At 37.3% G+C, this 24,689-nt stretch overlaps 1 protein-coding gene across 10 annotated transcripts in view; it reads right to left on the bottom strand.

Annotated features, from left to right (window-relative positions):
• Window positions 1–24,689, bottom strand: part of Arhgef9 (Cdc42 guanine nucleotide exchange factor 9) — a 354,155-nt gene that overhangs the window by 60,210 nt on the left and 269,256 nt on the right. For all 10 annotated transcript variants that reach the window (XM_074062552.1, XM_074062551.1, XM_074062553.1 and 7 more), the window contains 2 exons: window positions 20,606–20,785; window positions 2,627–2,859 (listed from right to left, as the gene is read on the bottom strand). In XM_074062552.1, the coding sequence (XP_073918653.1) occupies window positions 2,627–2,859; window positions 20,606–20,785 (413 nt within the window). The remainder of the gene's footprint in view (window positions 1–2,626; window positions 2,860–20,605; window positions 20,786–24,689) is intronic.

Here is a 24,689-nt window from a genome sequence, read left to right as displayed (position 1 = left end):
CTCTCTTTAGCTCTCTTAAAGTCTCAGTGCTACAAACTTGCAAACAGCCGGGCCTACAACCTACATATGCATAACTCTTAAAGTCTTGGTCCTTAGACTTGCACTGTGCACTGTCCCATGTTCTCTTTGGCTTTTCTTTAGCTTTAGCTTTTCTAAGACCTATATATGAAGTTCTTTCTCAGCTTTGCTTTTCTGAAGCCTATGTTAAAGTTCTCAGTGCAGACTTTCTATCAACCCCTCTTTAGCATTTTCCCTTCAACAACTCTTTTCCCTTCAGCAATTTTTCCCTTCAATAATTCTTTTCCCTTCCAAAAGCTTCCCACACCAAAAAGCCCAAAGTAAAACCCCAAAAGGCAAAAGCAAAAAGCAAAAGCCTCTGGTCCTCATTCAGGGGTCTTTTATAGCAGCAAACAGGTGGAGCCATGGGGAGCAGTGTGACATTGTAACAGGAGAAACCTGCATTCCTGCTTCTCTGAACAGATAGGCTGTGCCTGTCTCGGCCTAAGCAATTAACTGCATCTTGCCTTGCTTGTGTCCAGTTCTCATAGGCTTTAATCTGCTCCCCACACCCTGCTACTGGTGCTACTTTGGGAGGCGGTAGAAAGTTTAGGAGGTGGGGCCTGACTGGAAGAAGTAGGTTACTGGGAGTGTGCCTTTGAAGGTTATAATTTATCCCTGGCTCTTCCTCCAGTCTCTCTGTGCTTCTTGAACACCATGAGATACTTCACCAAACACTCTCCATGATTCTCTGCCTCACCACAGGCCCAGAAATACCAAGACAAGTGACCATGAACTGAAACCTCTGAAACCATGAGCCCAAATAAATATTCCCTCCTTTTAAATTGTTTCTCTCAAATATTTGGCACAAAAATGAAAAACCGACTAATATAAAGTAGAAAAATCATCTCTAAATTTCAGGAACCCACACTGGGATAGTAAACTGCCTCAAGGAAGAGGGAGCAGATTCCTCCTTTGCATGTTCCACCTGCCACCCTCAAAGTCAACATGCCATGGAAGCAGATCTATCACTGGTCTTGGATCACTTGGCTTATACAAATGGAGAGTCCAGAACTCTCCATTTGGGTTAAAATATGAAATTTACTTAGGGCTCTAGAATTACCGAAGCACATGTCTCATAATTTGCTAAAGAAACATCAACTTAAAAATGAACCCTGGGATTGGCTTAGAAGTGTGGCATAAACCAAACCAATTGGCCCACACTGCTGCATGCCCTTATGAATACAAATTTGGAAATAAGCCCCAAGTGAGCCAGAAAATGGAACCAAATAAATGTAGGAAGGAGGCCTAGTTAAGAGTCAGGGAGAAAGCTAAGGAAAATTAGACAAATCCCTGCTTTTTTCTTGCCGTGCTTAATCTAAGGAAGAGAGCTAAGAGCTTAGCCAACAAGTCTGAGGTCAGGGACTTAACACCAAGTAAAAGCAGGCTAGAAGCAAGTTCATGTTCGAAATTGTAAGAGAAGACATGTAAAAGAATGGGTTTAGTTCAATGTAGGCTATCTCCATTAGTGGGGATAATTCTGAGCATGTAACTTCCTTATAGAAGATGAAGAGTATCATTTCCGTTCAGAGAAACAACTTCCTTATCTCTTGTTGGATTGGTTTTTCTAAAAATACTTAAAAACTTTTTTAAGAACTTCAGGAAAATTTTCACATCTATTTTTCCCCAGCCATACTCTAGGTCCATGTAAAATGTACAGTTGAGGTGGGGCATGGAAGGGTGGAAAGACTAAAAAGCATCAGGGAGGTAGCCTTGTAGAAGGAATTAAGTATCAGCTGTGTAGGATTTTTACCAAGACATCTGAGTTTTTCAAACACTTAGTGCATCAGGGTTGAGTCATGAAGCTGAGCTCAGGACTAAAGGATCAGACTATAAGCTCCACTCTGTGAAGGTAATGTTGGGTCTGAATACCTACAGCAGATGAGGAAGTAGCCCATCCCCCATGGAGAGGAATATCATTCTTGCATCCTGAGGAGTTAAGAGGCCTGCATTCCTGCACTCTGAGAAGGAGTTATAAATCTGCATTCCTGCACCTTGAGGAGGAGATACAGGGTCTCATAAATCTGCCATGGGGCTGATAAACAAAATGCTCTCAAGATTGTTCCCTACTCCCCATAAGGGGCAAACAGACCAACTCATCTAAGAGAGCCCACGTGCAAATACATGGCCAATAGAAAAAACCCACCTAACTGATACCCTAACCCAGAGTTAAAGCATCCATAAAAACCCCTGCTTTCACCTGAGCAGCAAGTTACTGGCTTCCAGGCTCCGCTGCACTTCTCTAGCTGTAGCCTTTCCTTTCTTTCTAATAAATCCTACTTCATATACCAGTTTTGGCTCATCATTCAGCTGCCTCATGAGCCAGTTCTCTGGCCTGTGAAGGCAAGAACCCTCGACACCAAACATAACAGTAAGACACAAATTGTGTGCATCATGATTTACAACTTTACAAGAACCTCTCAAAAACATTCCCTCAGTTTACATACAACAGCTATGTAAGTTAAGCAAGAACATAGCCTATTTTGTAGATAAACTAACAGAAGCTCAGAAACAGGCAATAAGGATCAATATGTAAAAGAAGCTCACTCCTGCCTCCCTCAATTCTTACCTGTGATCTTGGGCAGTATATTTAAGGAGCTCAGCCAACTGTAAGGGATATTTGCAGATCTTCTGCACTGGAGTCAAAAGGAAACCATCAATAGCAATGTCAATCATCTGTTGCAAGAGACGACAGGCCTCAAAGAAGTGCTGGTAGCGGCTGTCTTTCATCAGCTTGGAGAGCTCCATGCAGGCATCCAGGTGGTTGTTACAATACTCAGAGTATATCCAGAATCCATCTTGCTGTATAGAGAAGGTAAAGGGAAATAGAAAGGCTACTGAGGATCCCAAAAGAAGGCTTGAAGTAATAGAGAGGTCCTGTTCTTATATAGAAATATTAAAATAATGTCAATTATGCTTAAATTGATTCACAAATTAATAGTAAATTACCAAAAGAAAATGGTAACTAGACAGACTAATTGTAAAGTTCATACAGAAAAAAAAGGAAGTAGGAACAGTAAAGAAATTCTGAAAAAGAAAGGTAATGAGGAGCGAGACTAACACTAACAATAGTAAAACAGCACGGCAAATAAAACTAGCCCTGGGCCATAAAAAGAGATAGATCAGAGATTCTGCATGTGGTGATGACAGACTAAATTGTTTTAATATCCTCTGCCACAAACAGCAGCTAGAAAAGGTGAAAAAGATAATAAAATCTAAAGAAATCACCACCAAGAGTCTCAGATTATCTTCATGAAATATCCCTTAAAACATTCTTTGACATATTTAGAGGTAAGGAAGCCAAGATATGTGCAAGATATATGCTGAAGGGAAAAACGAGTGCTAAATGTATGTAAGTGCATATGCATAGAGAAAGAAGAGGCAAGAGAAAAAGGAAGAGAATAATCAAATGATAAAACAAAAATGGTGAAATGTTAGGACATGAATATTCTGAATGGCATATGAGTATTCTTTGTACTATTCTTATTTTTCAACTTTCTATAAATTTAAAATTATTTCAAAGAACAGCTTTTGGACTTCTTATAATTTTTTATATGTTATTTAGTAGTTAATGAAAAATAACTCAATGAATGAGAATATAAGATATGAACAAACACGACCAAAAAACCACGCAATAAAGCTGATTGGCTAATTTACCAAGATAGGGTTATTATAAATGGACTTTATTTTTCGTTTTTATTTTGAGACAGGGTCTCACTATGTAACCCAGGCTGGCTTTGAAGTCATAATCCTCTTGCCTCTACCTCTTGAATGATAGAATTATAGGTGTGTGCCACCACACCCTGATGCACATAAATTTAAAAACCAAGCAAAATGGTACAAAAAGAATGATGCACCATAATTATGTGGAATTTACCCAATCCAATTCATTACATTATTAAATTAGATGATAAAATAGTATGATCACTTCAATCAATACAGAGTAAGCAGTTGAGAAAACACATTTATGATAAAAGCCATCAACAAACTACCCCACTGTAATAAAAGGTACCCATGAAAAAATCCAAAGCTAATATCATTTTTAATGGCAAAATATTGAGTGTTTGTCCCTAAGATAAAGACTAAGATGCCTGGTCTCATCATTTCTAGTTAACATTATAGTAAAAATCATGGCCGGTATAATAAAAAGATAAGACAGTATATAAGTCGAAAAAGAAATAAAATGGTCTTTCTTCAGAGATGACATGATTTTTGTGTGTGTATATGAAATCTACAAAAACAGTGAATTCAGTAATGTGTCAGGACACAAAGTTCATATACAAAAATTAACTCTTTACACATAGTAACAAATTACAGGAAATTGAAATTTTTTAAAATACCATTTATAATAGTAGCAAAATGCATTACTCAGAAACCAATTTTTGAGGAGAGGACATCAGGAAGATTGTGCAGGAGATGTGTCAAAAGCAACAATTTGGCAACTATCCATGAAAAAAAAAAAAAACCTAGGAAGAGCTTAGGCATCTACCAAAGAAACAATAGAAATATAGCAGAAGAAAAAATCCTGAGCATACCTATGCATAAAGGGCAAGAAAAACAGTTTAGATTTTCCTGGACCACTCCATCCCCCCAAGTCTTGCTTAACACAGATAAGGAACTATCAGGCAAATATGCTCTCTTGCCAGGCAAAGGAAAGAAGTGTATACAACCAGATTCCCCAGCTTTTGGAGACAGTGCCCAAGTGACCAACTTCATTCCACCCTACCCAGATCTCTGAGGGGCTGGCATAGCAGTCTGGATATAGCAGATCTTATGGCCTCTATTATCCAGGCAGTGGGAATCACTGTGATTCCCAGTGATAGAGTTGGCACAAGAATCCAACAGATCTTTCTGTCAGGACCTCAACAGCCCTCATGGCCACCAGGAACAACCCACAACTTTCACCACCAAGGGCCCCTTTAATGTTCAAGATTGCAGTCCCCCAACAATTTGTTTAGCAGAAGGCAAATTTTGCTACTGAGAAAACTGCTAGCACAGCAGTGGTCCCACTACAACCTATGTCACTGAGAGCCACAGAAGTTCCTTTTCTTTCTTTTCTTTCTTTCCTTCCTTCTTTCCTCCCTCCCTTCCTTTCTTTACATTCTTTGTTCTTTACTTCTTTCCTTCTCTTTCTTCTCTCTCTCCTCCCCCCTTCTCCTTTGTTTTCTTCTTGCCTTCACAGTCTCCACGTACACGATACATGGTGCCTCTCTTTCTCTGCTCTCTTAAAACACCTGGAGCTGTTGCAGTTGCCCTACACCAAAGTCCCATCTCTGTAGCCTCCATACTCTTCAGGTCCCTGACCCATAAGCTCTCTCTCTCCCTGAGCCTGGAGCTGCTTAGGTACCCCAGCCCAGAGACCCAGTCTTTGCATTCTCTGCCTTCCTAAGCTATCCCTCTTTCTTCCCTTAACCATTGAGCTAGTATCTCCTTCGTTGTTCTGGACCATTGATCTGGGGCAACGACCATGCATGAGTGCATGGCAGCTCCACTGTCCACCATTGTAGGCTTCAGCCTTACCACCATATGCAACCAATGCTGACCTATGCAGCTGTCTCCAAAGAATGCCATCATGATTACACGTACAGCTGGCCCCTACCAATTTTGTACATGTAGACACCGATAGCACAGACATGAAGCTGTCAACACATAAATAGTCTGAACCCTGTTACTAGCCTTAACCTGGCCCTGCAAGTGAGCAAGCTTCAAGCTTCTACCACATTCTCTCCACAGTTGGACTAACCCATTGTCACTAACTCCAGGCCTTCCCACACAGGATAAGCCCATAGCTGGCCACTGCTATGAAGCATATGCTTACAGCTGGCCTCCTTAGTAGATTATGTGCACATTGCTAGCTTTGGCATCTACCACCGTTGGCTCTGATATCTAGCCACTGGTCCTAGAGGTATAGACAAAGAACCCAAGAGCTCTCACAGCCACTGTGGACCTTCTATAGGTCTTGAAATTGTCAGTATAGTGGATCTCATCTGCCTGAACCAACAAAACAGTCCTCTCTCCCAGACATGGACCTACTGCATACTCCTAGACAGGGCACTATGATACTATACCTGTGCCACTCTATACCCCAGTGTGCCTTCCTCCACTCTCCCAAAAGAGAAAGGTCTTTCCTTACTTAAGCCAGTACATAAAGTCTGGAAGAGGGTCAACATAATACCACCAAAGTAACACAACAGATTACTAGCAATTGACCCCAAAGAACTAGAAATCCATGAACTGACTGATAAAGAATTCAAAACATGTTTGAAAAAAAAGCCAGGTTAAATGAAAGAAAATAAGGATAAATAATTTGACAAAATCAGAATACAACACATAAACAAAATGAAAAGTTAAACAAAGAGATAGAAAACAATAAAAAGAAACAAATAGAATATTAGGAGCTGAAGACTAAAATCACTCAGATAAAATATAACAATAGAAAGTTATTTAAACTTTATTTAAGAAGATTTTGTAATCAAGCAGGAAAAGAGTAAGTGAACTCAATGACAGATTGAAGAGTAAGTGAATTCAGTGTCAGATCATTTGAAATCACCCAGTAAGAGGAGAAAAAAGACAAAAGAACAAAAAAGGAGTGAAAATGTATACAGGATCCATAGGACACAATCAAAGAAATTTAACATTTGCAAAATTCAGGAGTTCAAGGAGAAGAGATAGAGAAAGAAAGCTTATATAAAGAAATAATACAGAAAATATGGCAGATACAAACATACATACATGCATACATATATACATACTATGGAATATTACTCAGCCATAAAGAAAAATGAAATGATGTCATTTGTAAGAAAATGGATGGAACTGGACATCATCAAGCTGAGTGACATAAACCAAGTGTAAAAGGCCAAATATTACATGTACTCACTCAATTGTGGAACCTAGACCTAAAATGGTGATGAAGATATAATAATAGTAAGACATGAATATATATGGGGAACTGTCCAGGGGAATTGGTGGGAGGGGGGGAAGGAAAGGATACTGATGGGTAAAGAAGATGGAAATGTGCTGCATATATACATATGAAGAAAGCATAATGAAACCCACCAAATGCTGTTTGAAAGACAGAAGGGGGAATGGTCATATAATGGAGAGGGGAACTTGTTCAAGGTACACTGTGTGCATGTATGGAATTATCACAATGAAATCCCTTTGTATTATTAATGCATGATAAATAAAAAAATGTTTTTAAAAAGAAAGAATGGTTGAAAACTTCCCATATTTGGGGAGAAATACAAACATGTAAGTTCAACAATCTCACAAACCTCTAGTCAAATTCAACACAAAGAAGGGTTCATCAAGACATTATAACTAAACTATTAAAACCTAGATAATGAAAGAACTCTAAATGAAGCACAAGAAAAGAAATATATTACATAGAAGGGGGTTTTGACAAAGCTAATGAGAGATTTCTCAGCAGAAACATGGCACATAAGACAGAATGAGAGGATCCCAAATGGCGACTGGGACACAGACGCAGACTATGTGAGCTCCGGGAATCAGGGACCTTGCTGAGACGCTGGAGACATGCTTGGATGAGGTAAAGCACCAGGGAGAGCTGAAACTTCAGCACCCTAAACCCCTAGCCGATAGAAGGCTTCTCCACATCACGATACACTGACAGAACAGGCAGGCTATCGCCCGCCTGCTGGCCTGCTGGCACACTGGCTGCCACTCGCCAAAGGAAGGTTCCAGCACCACCAGACGCTGCCAACAAACCTGTCTAGGAGATGCAGACAAACAGGAATGGACACTAAAGGAGTGACACCAGAACTACTAAGACTGAAATTCTACTGTTCCTGAACCAGGGATTTTTTTTTTCTTTTTTCTTTTCTTTAAGTGTTTGTTTGTCTTGTTTGTTGTTTGATTGTCCACCATCTATCCCTGTTGATTTCTATGGTTCTCCATTTTTTTCTGGTTTTTTTCTTCTTCTCTTTTCTCATTCTTTCTTGGTTTTGTTAATTTTACTATTGTAAGTTAGCTAATACTAAATTACACACAGACCAGGGACAGAAACAGTACCAAGTGGAATGATAGGAAGACGAAAAAGGAATGTAAATCATTCTCCCCCCAAAAATAAATTAGTATAGGATTCAGAGGGAAATGAAGAAAATGGATACCCAGATCCAGACTCCAACAAAACAAAGATAAACTATATGAAGGAACCCAATGAAGCCCACAAGAACACCCTGAAAGAAAATTCTGCAAGTTATCAATGAGAATTTCATAGAGATGTTACTAGACATGGTCAACCAAAACATACAGGAGACACTCAAGAAATTCTAAGGCAACAAAACTAAAGAATATGAGAAGACACAAAAACAAATAAATGAAATCATAGGAGCCCTAAATAAACACCAAAGTGAAACAAAAAACACCACAAATAGAGAGATAAATGAATTAAGGACAAAAATTGACAATATTAAAGAGGAAGTGATCCATGATATGGAAAACTTCAGAAAAAAGAATGAAACAGAAATACAAAACAAAATGGAAGGTCACTCCGCAGACTAGAAGAAGCAGAAGACAGAATCTCAGAACTTGAAAATGAAATGGTAATTAAAAGAAAAACTGAAGAACTATTAGTCAGATAACTCAAGACCCGTGAAAGGAATATGCAAGAACTCACCCACTCTATCGAAAGACCAAACCTGAGAATCATGGGCTTTGAAGAAGGAGAAGAGGTGCAAGCAAAAGGAATTAGTAATATATTCAACAAAATAATAACAGAAAATTTCCCAAATCTAGAAAAAAGTATGCCAATTCAGGAACATGAAGCCTACAGGACACCAAACAGACTTGACCAAAATAGAACTACTCCATGACATATTATCATTAAAAAAACAAACACAGAATAGAGAAAAAATACTGAAGGCTGTAAGAGAGAAAAAAAATAACATACAAAGGTAAACCCATCAAAATCACAGATTTCTCAACAGAAACCATAAAAGAAAGAAGAGCATGGAGTGAGACCTTCTGGGCACTGAATGAAATTAACTTCAAACTTAGGATACTCTACCCAGCAAAACTATCATTCAAAATAGATGGAGCAATACAGTCTTCCATGATAACCAGAAACTAAAACAATATATGACCACCAAGCCACCACTACAAAAGATTCTTCAAGGAATTCTGCACACAGAAAGTAAAAGCAAACAAAACCATGAGAGGACAGGCAGTACCAAATCACAGGAGAAGAAAAGGCAAGAAAGTAGAGAGTAACACTGATTCAGCTGCACACAATCAAACCCTTAAGCAACAAAGAAAACTAAATGACAGGAATCACCACATACCTATCAATACTAACACTTAATGTTAACGGACTTAATTCCCCCATCAAAACACACCATATGGCAAACTTGATTAAAACTGAAGATCCAACAATCTGCTAACTACAGGAGACCCATCTCATCAACAGAAACAAGCACTGGCTGAGGGTGAGAGGCTGGAAGAAGATTTACCAAGCCAATGGCCCCTGAAAACAGGCAAGGGTTGCAATACTTACCTTGGATAAAGTAGACTTCAAACTTACATTGATCAAATGAGATAAAGAAGGACACTCCATACTAATAAAAAGGGAAATACACCAAAAGGAAATAACAATTATCAACCTATATGCACCCAATGTCAACACACCCAATTTCATCAAACATACTCTGAAGGACCTAAAAACATATATAGACTCCAACACAGTGATAGTGGGAGACTTTAATACCCCCCCTGTCACTAATAGATAGGTCATCCAAACAAAAAACCAATAAAGAAATTCCAGAACTAAATCACACCATAGATCAAATGGACTTAGCTGATGTCTACAGAATATGTCATCCAACTTCTGCACAATATACATTCTTCTCAGCAGCTCATGGAACCTTCTCCAAAACTGATCATATCTTAAGGCACAAAGCAAGCCTCAGCAAATATAAGAAAACAGAAATAATCCCATGCATTCTATCTGATCATAATGCATTAAAACTAGAAATCAACAACAAAAACAACAGCAAAAAACATGCAAACAATTGGAAGCTAAATACATTGCTCAATGATCCTAGCAATGCTAGGAATCTCTCTGTATAGCTAACCTTAACTCAACTAGCAAAAACACTTTGTCTTTCTTATTATGCTTATGACTTCTCTTCAACAAAATTAGAGATAAGGGCAGAACAGGTTCTGCCTGGAAGCAAAGGGGTGAGGGGTAGGGGGTAGGGGGGAGAAATGACCCAAACAATGTATGCACATGTGCATAAATGAATTAAAAAAAAGCATTTGAAAAAATTTGCATCTCTATTGAATATCCCCTTTTTCTTGTCATCATTCACTAAACAATACATAATAACTAAAAAAAAAAAAGACAGAATGAGATGTCAAGTTCAAAGTGCTAAAAGAAAAAAACCTGCCAAACAAGAAGTTTACAGAGCTAAGATGTCCTTCAAAAATGAAAAAGAAATACTTTCCCTAATAAACAAAAGTTGAGGGAGTTTATGCTGTAAGACCTGCCTTATAGGAAATGGTAAAGAGAATTTTTCAAACTAAAATGAAAGGTCATGTATTATTAACATGAAAACACAGGAAAGCATAAATCTCATTGGCAATATATATAGTGAAATTCAGAATACTACTATAATGGTGCTGTGTAAATCATTTGTAATTCTAGCATGGAGGTTAAAAGACAAACTATTAAAACAACTGTAGCTACATTAATTTGTTGACGGATAAACAATAGTAAATCAGTTCAGCTTCAAGGGCATACACACTGACTGAAAGTGAAAGGATGGGAAAAGATATTATATGCAAATGGAAACCAAAAGAGAGCAAGGGTAGCCACAAATGATACAGTAAATAAAAAAACTGTCAGTACAAAGAAGGTCATTATATAATGATAAAGCTGTCAGTTCATGAATAGGCTATAACAATTTGTAAATACATATGAATTCAATATCGGACCACCTAAATATATAAAGCAAGTATTAATAGAACTAAAGGGAGAAATAGATAGCAACACAGTAATAATAAGATACCTCAATACTCCACTATCAACAATAGATACAGCATCCAGACAGAAAATCAATAAGGAAACATTGGATTTGAGCTACACTTAAAACCAATGCACTAAATATACATAATATAGAATATTCCATCTCACTGCAGCAACAAATTGTTCTCAAACACACATGACAAATTATCCAGGATAAGTCATGTATTAAGTCACAAAACAAGTCTTACCAAATTTAAGAAGACTGAAATCATATCAACTATCTTTTCTGACAACAATGGTATGAAACTAGAAGTTAGTAATAGAATGAAAACTAGAAAATGCTCAAATACACGATGCTATGGTTTGAGTGTTCCCTCCAAAATTCATGCTGAACTTTTTCACTATATGAGGATATATACACAGGGGATTCATTCTGACAATCCAAATAGGCTTACACTGTATAATGGTTAGATCACTCCCACCATCTTCCCCCCAGACACCCTTCCCTGCCCCACTTAAAGCAATTGCAAGAGGTTTTGCTGTTCTGTTTCGTATATGTATTTGAAGTCCATTCCTTCATTCACTCTCCCCCACACACACGTACCCCCCAACACTGTACCTATTTTTACAACCCTGTCTTTCATTAATTCCTAAATCAATGTTCAAAGGGGTTTCTCGATGTATCCCTGCTATGAGTATACTTTACTTTAGTCAATTCAACCCCAATATTCTATCCTCCCATCCTCCATTATTCAACAGCTTTCAATATATATTGTTGTATCTGCTACCTGCACAGATGCTATGTATTTTGATATAGTTGATAGTCTATCATTACCCTTCCTTTCCCTCCTCCCCCAAGTTCCATAGAGTTGTTCCACTATTATAAACATGTTCTACATATAAGTTTGTATATGATGTTTGGTTTTGTGTGTGTGTTTATCTTTTGGATCTATCTTCCACATATGAGAGAAAATAATGCAGTCTTTCTGAACCTGGCTTACTTGACTTAACATGATGTCCTCCAATTGCATCCATTTACCTTCAGACCACATGGTGTTCCTTATAGCTGAATAAAATTCCACTGTGTGTGTAGATATATAGACAGATAGATAGATAGATATAAATAGATAGACAGATATAACATTTTCTTAACCCATTCATCAGTTGTAGGGCATCTGGGTTGTTTGCATAGCTTGTCTATTGTGAACAGTGCTGCAATGAACATTGGTATGCAAATATCTCTATTGTATCCTGACTTATGACTTAAGAGACTGCCCATAGAATGTGAAAAAAATCTTGGCAAGCTATTCATCTGATAAGGGACTAATATCCAAAATTTATGGAGAACTCAAAAAACTCAACCCCCAGAGAATCAACATCTCAATGAAGAAATGGGCACATGAATTGAATAGGGAATTTTCAAAGGAAGTGGTACACATGGCCAATAACTACATGAAGAAGTGTTCAATTTCCTTAGCTATAAAAGAAATGCAAATCAAACTACACTAAGATTTCATCCCACCCCAGTTAGAATGGTCATCTTCAAGAGCAAAACAAGAAATGCTGGCGAGGATGCAGTGAAACAGGAACTCTTATACACTGCTGGTGGGAATGCAAATTAGTACAATCATGAAAAGCATTATGGAGATTTCTTTAAAAACTAAAAATAGAACTACCATATGACCATGTTTGAAATTTAACTAGAATTGCAACAGTACTAAGAAACATTAAGAGGTGATTAGGTCGTGAGGGGTCCATTTTAAGATTAGATTAATGCTGTCATAGCAGGAGTGACTTAGTTATAATAGTAGTGGACTCCTGATAAAAGGATGAATTTGGCTCAAATTTTCTTCCTGCCTTGCACACGCTCATTTGTTCTTTCACCATGTTATAACACAGAAAGAAAGCCCTCACCAGACATCAATACCATGCTCATGGAATTTTCAGAATCCAAAACTATGAGAAACAAATTTATTTTCTTTATAAATTATACAGTCCGTAGCATTCTGCTATAGTAATATTAAATGGACTAAGACAGAAAACTGGTACCAGAAATTGAGATTTTACTACAACACATTCCTGAAAACGTGCAAGTAACTTTGGAACTGGTTATAAAAAGCTATAAAAAAGGACCAGGCTATAAAAAGTTGCCATGATTGGCACACTAAGGGTGAATATTAAAAACAGTTCAAAAGAGGAGAGTTATAGGAAAAGTCTGAATTTTGTTAGAGATTACTTGAGTGGCCATACTTAGAATTTTAGTAGAAGTAGGAAAATAAAGACCAATTCTGGTGAGGTCTTAGATGAAAATGAGATTCAAGGTATTGGAAAGTAGAGGAATGGCTATCTTTTTCATGTAGTTGTGAACTTGGCTGTATTACATCCATGCACTATGAATTTAAGGAAGATGGAAACTAAGAGCACTGAACTAGGGTATCTGGTGAAAGAAGTATTTGTGCTACAAAATATTCAGTCTGCTGTGTGGCTAATTTAACCTGTATACAATAAGAGGTGAGAGTAAAGAGATGACCTAAAGATACCATTTACAATTAAACGGTGTATTAATCCATTTTGTTTTTCTCTAAGAAAATACCTAAGACTAGGTAAATAGAAAAGAGGTTTATTTTGCTCACAGTTCTGGAGGTTCAAGAGCGTGGTAGCAACTTCTGCTCAGCATTGGCAAGGGGTACATGACAGATGGCATCACAACAGCAGGAACACTTGTGAGAGGGAGAGATCACATGGCAAGACAGGAAACCATAGAAATTCAGGGGTCAGGCTCACTCTTACAACAATACATTCTCACATGAACTAACTGGTGTCTCTACAAAACTCCACTAATTCTTTCTGAGGGCAGTGCCTGCAATGAATTGATGACTTTGTACTAAGCCTCACCTCAAAAAGCTTTTACCACCCTTTAACATTGCCACACTAGGGACCAAGTTTCTAGTACACGAACCCCTGGGAGACAATCTATAACCAATCCATAACAAAAAGAAAACAGAGCAGTTTTGGAAAATTTGCAGCCTTCAAAAGAGTGAAAAAACATGTATGGGAGAGAACACTCAGTGTGGCCAAGTGATCATTTGCTACAGAGATCAAATATGGATAGAAGGGAGCCAGGTGCTATCTATCAAGTCAAATGCAAGAAAGACCAAAAAGGCATTTCAGAATTTTTCCAGGCTGACATTCCCATTCCAGGCCCAGAACAGTAGGACAATAGAATGGTTTGTGGATATGGACCTGGGTTACCCTAAACTAGCTCACGGCCCAAAGCCATCTCAGGTGTCTGCTTCCACAATCTGGAATAGAGCACATTGTCTATCCTATCTGTGGTTCAAGTGAGCTCAGGTGTAGCTTGAGCTGTTGTTCTACAACTTAGAATCATTAAGGCTTGGCTCTATTCATGTGGTGTTAAACCTGCAGGTTTGCAGAATTCAAAAGCTACTGAGGCATGGCTCAGTATTTCAAAGAATATTGTGCACTGCCTGGGGGTCCAGGCAGAGACATGTTGCTGTGGCAGAGCCACTGTAAGCCTCCACTAGGGCAATACTTAGTAGTCATGTAAGTGGGGCTATGCCAGAGACCCCAGAACTACAGAACTACCAGTGTGCAATGCCAGACTGGGAAAACCTGGAAGCATGAGACTGCAACCTGAGAAAGCTGAAGTATGGCCTATGCTCAATAAACCACAGAGATGAGGCTGCCTGATGCTTTGGGGGCACAAACCTCCAGGAAGCAGCACATGAAGTGAGAGGTTATTCTGGAGTCTTAAAATTTAATATTGTTTTCCTGTTGAGTCATGAACTTATCTGAGACCTCTTTCTTCTTTCCCTTTTCTCCCTTCTGGAATGGGAATATCTGTTCTGTCTACATCTCTATTTTAGTAAGTAGCTGAATTGTTTTCATTTCACTGTCTCATAGCCAGAAAAATTTTGCCTCACAATGAATTGTGTCTTGAATCTCACCTATATCTAATTTAGGTGGTATGCTGAACATTGGACTAGAGTTGATGCTGCAATGAGTTAAAAATTAGAAACTATTGGGATGGAATAAACGTATTTTGTATGTGAGAAGGACATGAGTTTTAAAAGATCAGGGACTAAGTGCCATGGTTTGTGCCCTCCAAGTCTCATGTTGAGATTTAATTGCCACTGTAATAGTATTAAAAGGCAGGACCTTTAAGAGATGAATAGGGGGACTGGAGGTGCAGCTCAAGTGGTAGAGCACCTGCTTTGCAAGTATGAAGCCCTGAATTCAAACCCCAATCCCACACATACACAAAAGAGATGATTAGTTCATGAGAGCTCCACCTTCATGAACAGATCAATGCTGTCACAGAAGAGGTAGGTTAGCTATTGTGGCAGTTAGCACCTAATAAAAGGATGAATTATGCACTTGGCTCATTTTTTCAGTCTTGCATGTGCTCACTTGCCCTTCCACCATGCTATGATAGAGCAAAAAGGCCTTCGCTTGTGCCAGCCCCATGCTTTTGAACTTCTTAGTTTTCATTAGTTCTAAGGAACAAATTCATTTTCTCTATAACTTATATAGTCTATGGTATTCTGTTATAGAATACAAAATTAACTAAAACACATGAAAATTAAATAACATGCTGTTGAATAACAAGTGGGCCAAAGAAGAAATCAAAAGGTAAATTTAAAAGATACCTTGAGAAAAGGAAAATGAAAGCATAATATGCAGTAAAGCAGTTCTAAATGGAAGTTTATACCAATAAATTCTTACATTCAATAGAAAGATCTGAAGAAAGTAGTCTAACATTATACCTCAAAGAACTAGAAAGAAAAAACCAAAACCAAAGTTAGCAACAAGAAGTAAATAATAAAGATAAGATATAAATCAGGATAGAAAAACTAGAAAAAATAATCAACATAATGTAGAAGGTATCTGAAAAAAATGACAAATCTTTAGCTAGACTAATCAAGGAAGAGAGAAGATACAAATAATTAAAACACAAATAATTAAAATGAGAAATGAAAATCATGACATTATAACAGATGCCTCATAAATGAAAGGGATAAGTAGAGACTTTTATGAACAAGTATGTGCCAATAAATTAGCTACCCTAGAGGAAATGGATCAATTCCTAGGAATATACAACCTATTAAGATTGAATCAAGAAGAAATAGAAAGCCTGAATAGACCAATAACAAATAAAAGAGGCTGAAGTACTAATTAAAAATTTGCCAATGAAGAGAAGCCCTGGACCAGATGGCATAAAAGCTGAAGTCTATCATTCAAAGAATAATTGATACCAACCCCTCTTATATTCTTCCAAAAAACAAAACTAGAAGGAATGCTTCCATCTCATTTTATGATTCTAGCATTACTCTCATACTGAAGCCAGACAAAGATGCCACAAGAAAACTAAATCTCTAATGAACAGAGATGCAAATATTCCTAATAAAATATTAACAAGCTAAATCCAACAACCTCCCAGAAAATTATACATCATGACCAAATAAGATTTATCCCTGGTATCTGGTTGGGTAAACATATTCAAATCAATTCATATGATACACTATATTAATAAAGGAAAGATAAAAACACATGAGTATTACAATAAGTGCAGAAAAATATTGGCAAAGTTCAATATCATTTCATTATAAAATATAAAAACACATTAGGTATAGTAGAAAAATTTTCTGCATAATAAGAGCCATTTATGAGAATCCCATATCTAACATTATATAAATAGAAAAAAACCCAAACTTCTCTAATATATATGGTATAAGGATGCTCACTCTCACCATTTCTATTCAGCATAATAATAGAAGTCCTCCCTATAACCATCATACAAGAAAAAAAGGCATCCAAATTAGAAAGGAATAAGTAAAATTCCTGCATAGCTGATGACATGATCTTGTATGCAGAAAACTCTAAAGACTCCACAAAAAGCTTGTTCAAGCAAATCAATCAGTAAAGCAGCAGGATACACAAACAATATACTTATCAGTATGCACAATGGGAAATTATTCACCCTTAAAAACGAAGGAGAGCCTGTCCTTTGTAAAAATATGGATGAAACTGGAATATATTATGCTAAATTAAATAATCCAGACATATAAAGAAAAATACTTCATGATGATCTTACTTATATAAGAAATGTAAAACATAAGTCAAATACAAAAAAACAGAGCAGAATGGTGATTACCAAGGGTGAAGGGATAGGAAGAAATAAGAAGATGTAGTTCAAAAAGTAGGAAATTGGAGGGCATAGTGGCACAGGCCTGTAATCCCAGCACTGGAGAGGCCAGGCATGAGGATCTTGAGTTCACAGCCAGCCAAGGCTACATTCTGAGACCCTGTCTCAAGAAAAAAAAAAAGAGAGCTGGGGAAATGGCTCAACTGGTAGAGTGCCTGCCTATCAAGTGTGAGGCCCTGAGTTCAAACATCCCTACCATGAAAGAAAGGAAGGAAACATGTGGAATCTTTGTGAATTTGGGTTTGGTTTAGGTAAATATTTCTAAATCTTTCAAAAAGCGAATCTTAAAAAAGAAAAGAGTGATTAAATCAAATTTCAACAAAATTAAAAGCTAACTGGGATAAAATATCTCCAAATAATATATCAGACAAAGCACTAGTAATAAGAAGAATAAAGAATTCTCTAAAGTAAACAATAAAATAAACACTTCACTTAAAATGGGCAAAAAATAACCATGACCAAACACTTCACTGAAGATTTTATGGCAAATAAACACATGAAAAATATGCTCAACATCATGATCCATTAGGAAATACAATTTAAAACTATAAGATACCACTATATATCTATTAGAATGGCTAAAATAATATTGAGTATTGATAACTGTGTGAAGCAATTCAAACTCTTCTTATATTAGTAGTGAAAATGAAAATGGTTTGGCATTTTCTTATAAAATTAAGGAAAACACCTGAAATCCATGAAATATATGCAACGCAGTAATTCTAACCCTAGGTATTTATCCAAGAATGAAGATATATGTTTTAAAAAAAACTTGTACTGGAATGTTTCTAGCAGCTTTATTCATACAGCTCAAAACTGGGAAAACCGCAGATCAATTGGTAAATGGGTAAAAAGAACCAATTACTGGCTTGTGCATTTACATGAATGGATAACAAAAGCACTGTGTTAAATGAACGAAGACAAACACAAAAGATCCTTCTGTATTATTCCATTTATATGACATGCTAGAAAAAGTGCAAAGTTATTGTAATTAAAAAAACAGGGATAGAGTGGAGTCGTAAATTGACTGCAAGAGGAGGATGAGGGTTCTATATCTTGATTATAATGGTGGATGCATAACTATATACAATTGCTAAAATCCATTGAAATATATACTTCTAACTATATCTTATAGTATATAAATTATACCTAAAATATTGATTAAAATGACATCATAGAACCAATAAAAGGGTAAGAAATCTAGTTTTTTAGTTTTTATTTTTAAATTTTTTTGTAGGACCAGGGTTTGAACTCAGGGCTTTACACTTGCAAAACAGGCACGCTACTGCTTGAGAAATACCTCCAGTCCATTTTGCTCTGGTTATTTTGGAGGTGGGGGGTCTTGCACACTATTTGCCCGGGCTGGCCTTGAACCTTAATCCTCCCAATCTCAGCCTCCTAAATAGCTAGGATTACAGGCATAAACCAGCAGTGTCCAGCCAATCTAATTTTTTAAAAGGCAAAAATAATACATAAAAGGGATAACATATCATTATTAGGTTTTTATCCTAATACAACATTCTAGTATATGAAAATTCTTCAATTAAAATTCACCACATTAACAGATTTAAGAGTAAAGAAATGTAATTATTTCAATAGATCATCAGTTCTTTTTGTCCACCAGGGAACATTTGACAATGCCCAGAGATATTTTTGGTTGTCACAAATGGTGGGGGCAGGGGGGAGGTGCTATGGCATCTTGTGGGTAGAGACAAGGAATGTTGTTAAGCACATTACAATGCAAAAGGCAGCCTGTAGTTGAGGAACATTGTTCTATATACTATTTTTTCCACCTAACATTATGTCTGTGATATCTCTTGTATATATAAGGTATATACATCTACTATGTATTCTGTTTCCTGCAATAAACATGTCCCATATTGTTTCTTATCCATCACCCTGGTGGTAAATTCCTAAAGGGCTTCTAACTTTACTCCACCAGAACACCACAATAACATTGTCAACATTGTATATGCTCACTCTAGACCTCTGTGAGAATTTCTCTGGGGCATAATTTTTGGAATAGAACTACAAGGTCATACACATGTTTAACTTTTATGAATACTGCTCAAGTACTATCTGAGATGATTGAAACCATTTATATGCCATACAGAAGAAAGTCATCATATCAGACCCTTTGAAAGGCCTGCTTGAAAAGTTTGTCCTTTACTAGCATCATGGAATTTAGAGCCCAAGAGGGTTCTTCACCATTTCCTGGAAAAGAGAAGTTCATTGTTCCTAGACTGTTTATGTGGTTTATGTTGAACATCTGCTTTCCCACTGAGAGTCCAGTATTTTGACACTTGCTATATATGGGATACCTATGTGAACAACAACCCCCCCGCCAATAAAACCTTAGATACAAAGTCTAATGAGTTTCCCTGGCAGACAACATATTATGGACACAACTAGGAAAGGACTCTTAGAACCTTACGCCTGGTTTCCACTGGACTTTTCTCCATGTACCTTTTCTTTTTGTTGAGTTTTCCTTGGGTCCTTTCAGCATAATAAATCATAGTCATGGGTAAATTATACACTAAAATCCTGTGAGACTGGCATTAGGGACCCCTCAACACACATTCCCATAAAAAATGCAGGAAATTTCCAAAAAGACTCATTTGTAACTCTATACTTTTGTGTGTAGTTTGAATTTAATATTATGTCATTTTTACCTCTTTAAAAATAAATACTTCCTTTAAAAGGGGAGAGAAGAGTTGTCTGTGAATAAGACCAAAGATATTAGAGAACCACAGAGGTATTACAGGAAAAATTTCTCATTCTAGATGAGGAAACTGAAGGGATAAGGGGCTTACTCAAAGTTTTCCCAACAGTCATCCCAGGCACAGGTCTCAAATCGTCACTGACTTGCTTCCTAGTGATCCTTCCTTTAAGAACATGGTTCCTTTCTTACACTTGCCACTTCTCTTGCCCTGTTGTTCTCCTCTAAATACATTTCAAGGGCCTCCTTTCTTGCTAATTCTTCTTATTTCTCAAACTCTGGATTTCCTATGTAGTGAATATGTTGAGTTCCTCCCAACCAGTGGAGCTCATTGAAACTGAACACAACAAGAAAAGATAAAGAAAAATCCTACTGGTAAGAACCTGCAAAGACAGAGAGAGGAGTGAAATGGTAAAGAGAGAATCCTAGACCAAATCACAGTACCTCCCTAAATCTTTATAACCTGGTTAGAACCAGGGTTCAAAACCAGGGCCAGAAAAAAGTTCTTCCCACACTGTAGAACAAAGCAGCTGAACAGAACCAAACAGTTCACATTCTCCTCCTGTTGCTTCCCTAATGTCTTTTGAAAACCTCCCCAAAGGGGTAAGACTCTTACATGCTCTAGGAAGCAGGGTCCTATCTCGCTGAGGTGGGGGTCATCATTGTTGTACTGCTTCTCCAGATCTCTCACGAATCCCATCTGAAACCTGTAGATGTCTTCAATGTTCCCAAAGATTACCTTCAGTTGCTCATCACTGAACATGTCCCTTCTCTTCCGGCACTGTTTCAGGTAGCCCTGAAGACAAAGGAAAAGCCAAGGATGAGGACTCCCCCTTCTTCCAGAGGGCTTTACCATTTCCTAAGTACTGGGGTGCTACATTTCATAAAGTAGGCATGCAATAATCATTTCCATTTTTCATATGAAGAACCTAAGGTTTAGAGAAGTCACTTCAATATCGAGTCCTCAGAGTATAAAGACTCCAGAGTGTGGGGCTTTTCCCATCATGTTTTATGACAAGTACCCCAAGAGTCAAAGGGCCCCTTCCCAGAAGCTAGTTAAACACAAACATTTTAATTTTAGTAGCTACTGGTTTAGCTGGAACCATTCAGATCTCTGAAGTTCCATTCCTTATAAGATCAACTCAAAAAATCTTAGTAATTAATGAAAATAACTGGCAACTGAGAACAAGGACAGGAAAACTTCCAATAAGGGAATAGGAACTGGGGGAGAAATGAACCAAGCCTTGTATGCACATATGAATAATAAAAGAAAAATGAAAAAAAAAAAAAGGGAATAGGAACTGACAAAACCAAACCCCTTCCTTTCCCTCCTCCCCACCCCTCCAACCTGCTCCCTCTCACTCCCTTTTCCTCTCCCTCACAGTGCTGGGACTTGAACTCAGGGCCATTGTACTTGTTAGGGAAGCACTCTACTGATTGAGCCATGTCCCCGATCCTAATCAAACCATTTTTTAAAGCAAGTTTCTGGGTGTCTAAGGTACCTGGCCAGGAGATATCATTTGGACGAGCTCAGCAAGGCAAGCCCATGAGTGCTTAGGTCTAGTATTTCTAACAGGGTAGGCATTTAGGATACATTCATGAATAAACAGATGAATACAGATAGTCACTGATGAAAGAAGAGAAGAGAGAAATTTATGAAGACTAGAGGTGTGGCTCAAGTGGTAGAGTGCCTGCTTTGCAAGCACAAACTCCTGAGTTCAAACCCCAGTTCCACAAAAAAAAAATTTCTTTTGAGCACTAAGTTAATGTAATTAGATGCAGGTCACATTATAAGGGAAAATTTAAAAAGCCACAAATTAAACTGGGTCCTCCATTGTGAACCTACTGATGTGGATCTTTAACTGATGATACTGCCCTTATTATAAATTATTAGCACATTAAAATGTTGTTGGTGTGGGGCCAGGGGTATGGGAATATAATGCAAGGGGTGAACTTGTTCAAAGTACCCTACACACATCTATGGAATTATCACAATTAACCCCCTTGTACTATCAATGTAGGCTAATTGAAAAGTCAAGTAAAAACTAAAATATATATTCTTAATGCAAATGAATTATGGTTACTTGCTTCACCTAAAGGTTAAGTACAATTTTCTTAGCACTTTCCTTAAATGTTGAAGCTCCTGCTTTAATAGTTGATTTACCACATCTGATACTGTCCCTACCCTCACTTTGTCTTCCTTAACACAACTGCCAATGACGTCATCTTGGCATACTTCGGGAAGATTCTCATCCCTGGCTTCAAATTCCTTTATCAATCTCTAATCTCATTTCCCTGGATCTTCTGCAATTCAGCTATTAATTAGTAGATATGTTCAACAGTGTGAAAATTAATAGTCTGTGCTTGTTTTGACATCTATTTAACTGTCTGAAGTGTTTGCTGAATGACACACTCAAGATTTCCTGCATTCTTTATCTTTTTTTTTTCTTTAGTGTGGTACTGGGGATTTAAACCAGGGCCTCACACATATTTGGGTAAGTACTCTACCACTTGAGTTACACTCCCAGACCTTTTAGTTTTACTGTTTTGAGACAAGGTCTCACTACCTTTTTGCCCAGGCTGGTCTTGAGCACTAGCTTCTGCCTTTGCCTCCCGAGTAGCTGGGATTACAGAAGTGAATCATTACATGGACTCTCCTGATTTCATACATTCTTTTATACTCAGTTCTTGACCAGAAAGATGATGCCCTCTAATTCCCATGATACCTTTTGGCTCCATTTGCTTTACTGAAGTAGCTACCAAAATTTCTCCCAGAAAACTTTCCTTGACTAATAGAGAGACAGGCAATAAACTCCTGTACACTGCTCCCTAATATAACTCCCAGGGTCTAATCTGACTGGGTCAGTCTGTGTGCCAGTGTGTCTGTCTGTCTGTCTCTCTCCCCACCACCTCTGAAAATGTCTTAGCTACAATGGAGCAAGGACAGCAGTGAGCATATCATCAACACATTAATCAGGGCAGCAGAGGCTTCCTCACTCCTACTCCTGCTTTTTCTCCTTAAAAGTAGGCACAGAAGTACAGCTAGGAGGAGATATTGGTAAAAATGTCACATTTAGCATGTCACTTGACAGTAAACAGTAGGTATTGGTGAGTGATTGCAGTGAGAGCTGGAAAGTCCAGCCTAGACAGCTCACTTGTCCTGTGGGAAGTCAGTTCAGGAAATATTTAGTAGTTATGTTCACTACTCCCATTTGAAAAGTTTCAGGAAGGAACTAAACATCATGAAACCCACAAATGCATCAAAGATACTAGAGCTCAACATCAGTATGAAATACAATGGAAATGAAAAGGAAAAATGTCTCTGGAATTGAACTAATCAAAGTAAAGTATACTCACAGTGGGGATACATTGAGAAACTCTGTTGAACATCACCTTAGAAATTAATAATGAAAGGACTATAAAATAGGTACTCTGTGTGTGTGTCTGTGTGTGTGTGTGTGCGCACATGGGGGGTACTTGTGGAAGGTGAACAAAGGAGATAAAAGTCAGGAAATGTGGTTGATGGACTTCATATACACACATGAAAAAGAATGAAATCTCTTGCAATTACTTTAAGTGGGGTAGGAGGGGGCTGAGGGGGAAAGATGGTGGAGGTGATCTAACCAATGTACAGTGTAAGCCTATTTGGAATCATCACAATGAATCCTCTCTGTACAACAAATATATCCTAATAAAAAATTTAAAAAAAGAGAAGGTTTAAAAAAAAAAAAAGAAAATAGAGGGAAATGTCAGAGCAGCTTTCTAATTCCCCAGTAATGGTCTTCATTGCCATTATCAAGAAAACTATTTTCTTTCTATTATCTATGTTGTGATTAAGCTACATATTAGGAAGAATGTGACTGCCCACAGAATCATGGAACCGTGGACTGTTTTATCAACTGTTGTTTTAAAGCTAATGCTAGATTATAAATATATTCTGTAACATTTAGCTTAATGGAATATTATATAGTCATTAAAATGATCAGAAAGACTGTGTAAAAACTTTAAAGAATATATAATACAATATCACAAATCAGAACATAAATAGTATATCACTATGATTACTACTTTTCATATATACACATGTATACTTATGGACAGATTTAAAGGGGTTATGCAAAAGCACAAACAATTCTGCTTGTGGATTTAATTTGGTGGATTCTGGTTGATTTTGTTCATACTTTAAAACTCCTCTAATGCTATCTTAAAATTTTTTTCACAATTAAGAGAAAAGATCTTTGCCAGAGAGCATAAATAAAATACATCTGCAAGAAGAATTCCTTGAATGCAATATAAACAAGAATGGGGGCGGGAGGGTTGTGGATCCAATGTCTTCTCAAAATGTCCTCCAACCATATGTTTAGGGTACATGACTTGCTGAAAGAATTACAAATAATATTTAGAACTGACTTTATCAAGGAAATAAGGGATGGGATATCAGAATATGGGAGTAGTTGCATAACCCATAAATGTCAACATCGACCCCTAAATCATACAGTTGCCTAGGCGTCTGAGAGTAGAAAAGCCAAGAGAGATAACTACTTCCCTGGAGACTTGCTTTTACTTTTTTAATCCCCTTCTTTTGGCATACCTGATAAATATCAGATTTTCCACAATAGTGATGAACAAAGAATTATCTTATGGGCTGATTGATATCATGAATTTTATAATGTATGAATTTTATATTAGTATATAATAGT

Source organism: Castor canadensis, chromosome X (genome assembly GCF_047511655.1).
Source record: "Castor canadensis chromosome X, mCasCan1.hap1v2, whole genome shotgun sequence".
In the NCBI taxonomy this organism is placed as follows: domain Eukaryota; kingdom Metazoa; phylum Chordata; class Mammalia; order Rodentia; family Castoridae; genus Castor; species Castor canadensis.
Note: the sequence above shows the minus strand (reverse complement) of the source record. Positions and strands in the feature narration are given on the sequence as shown.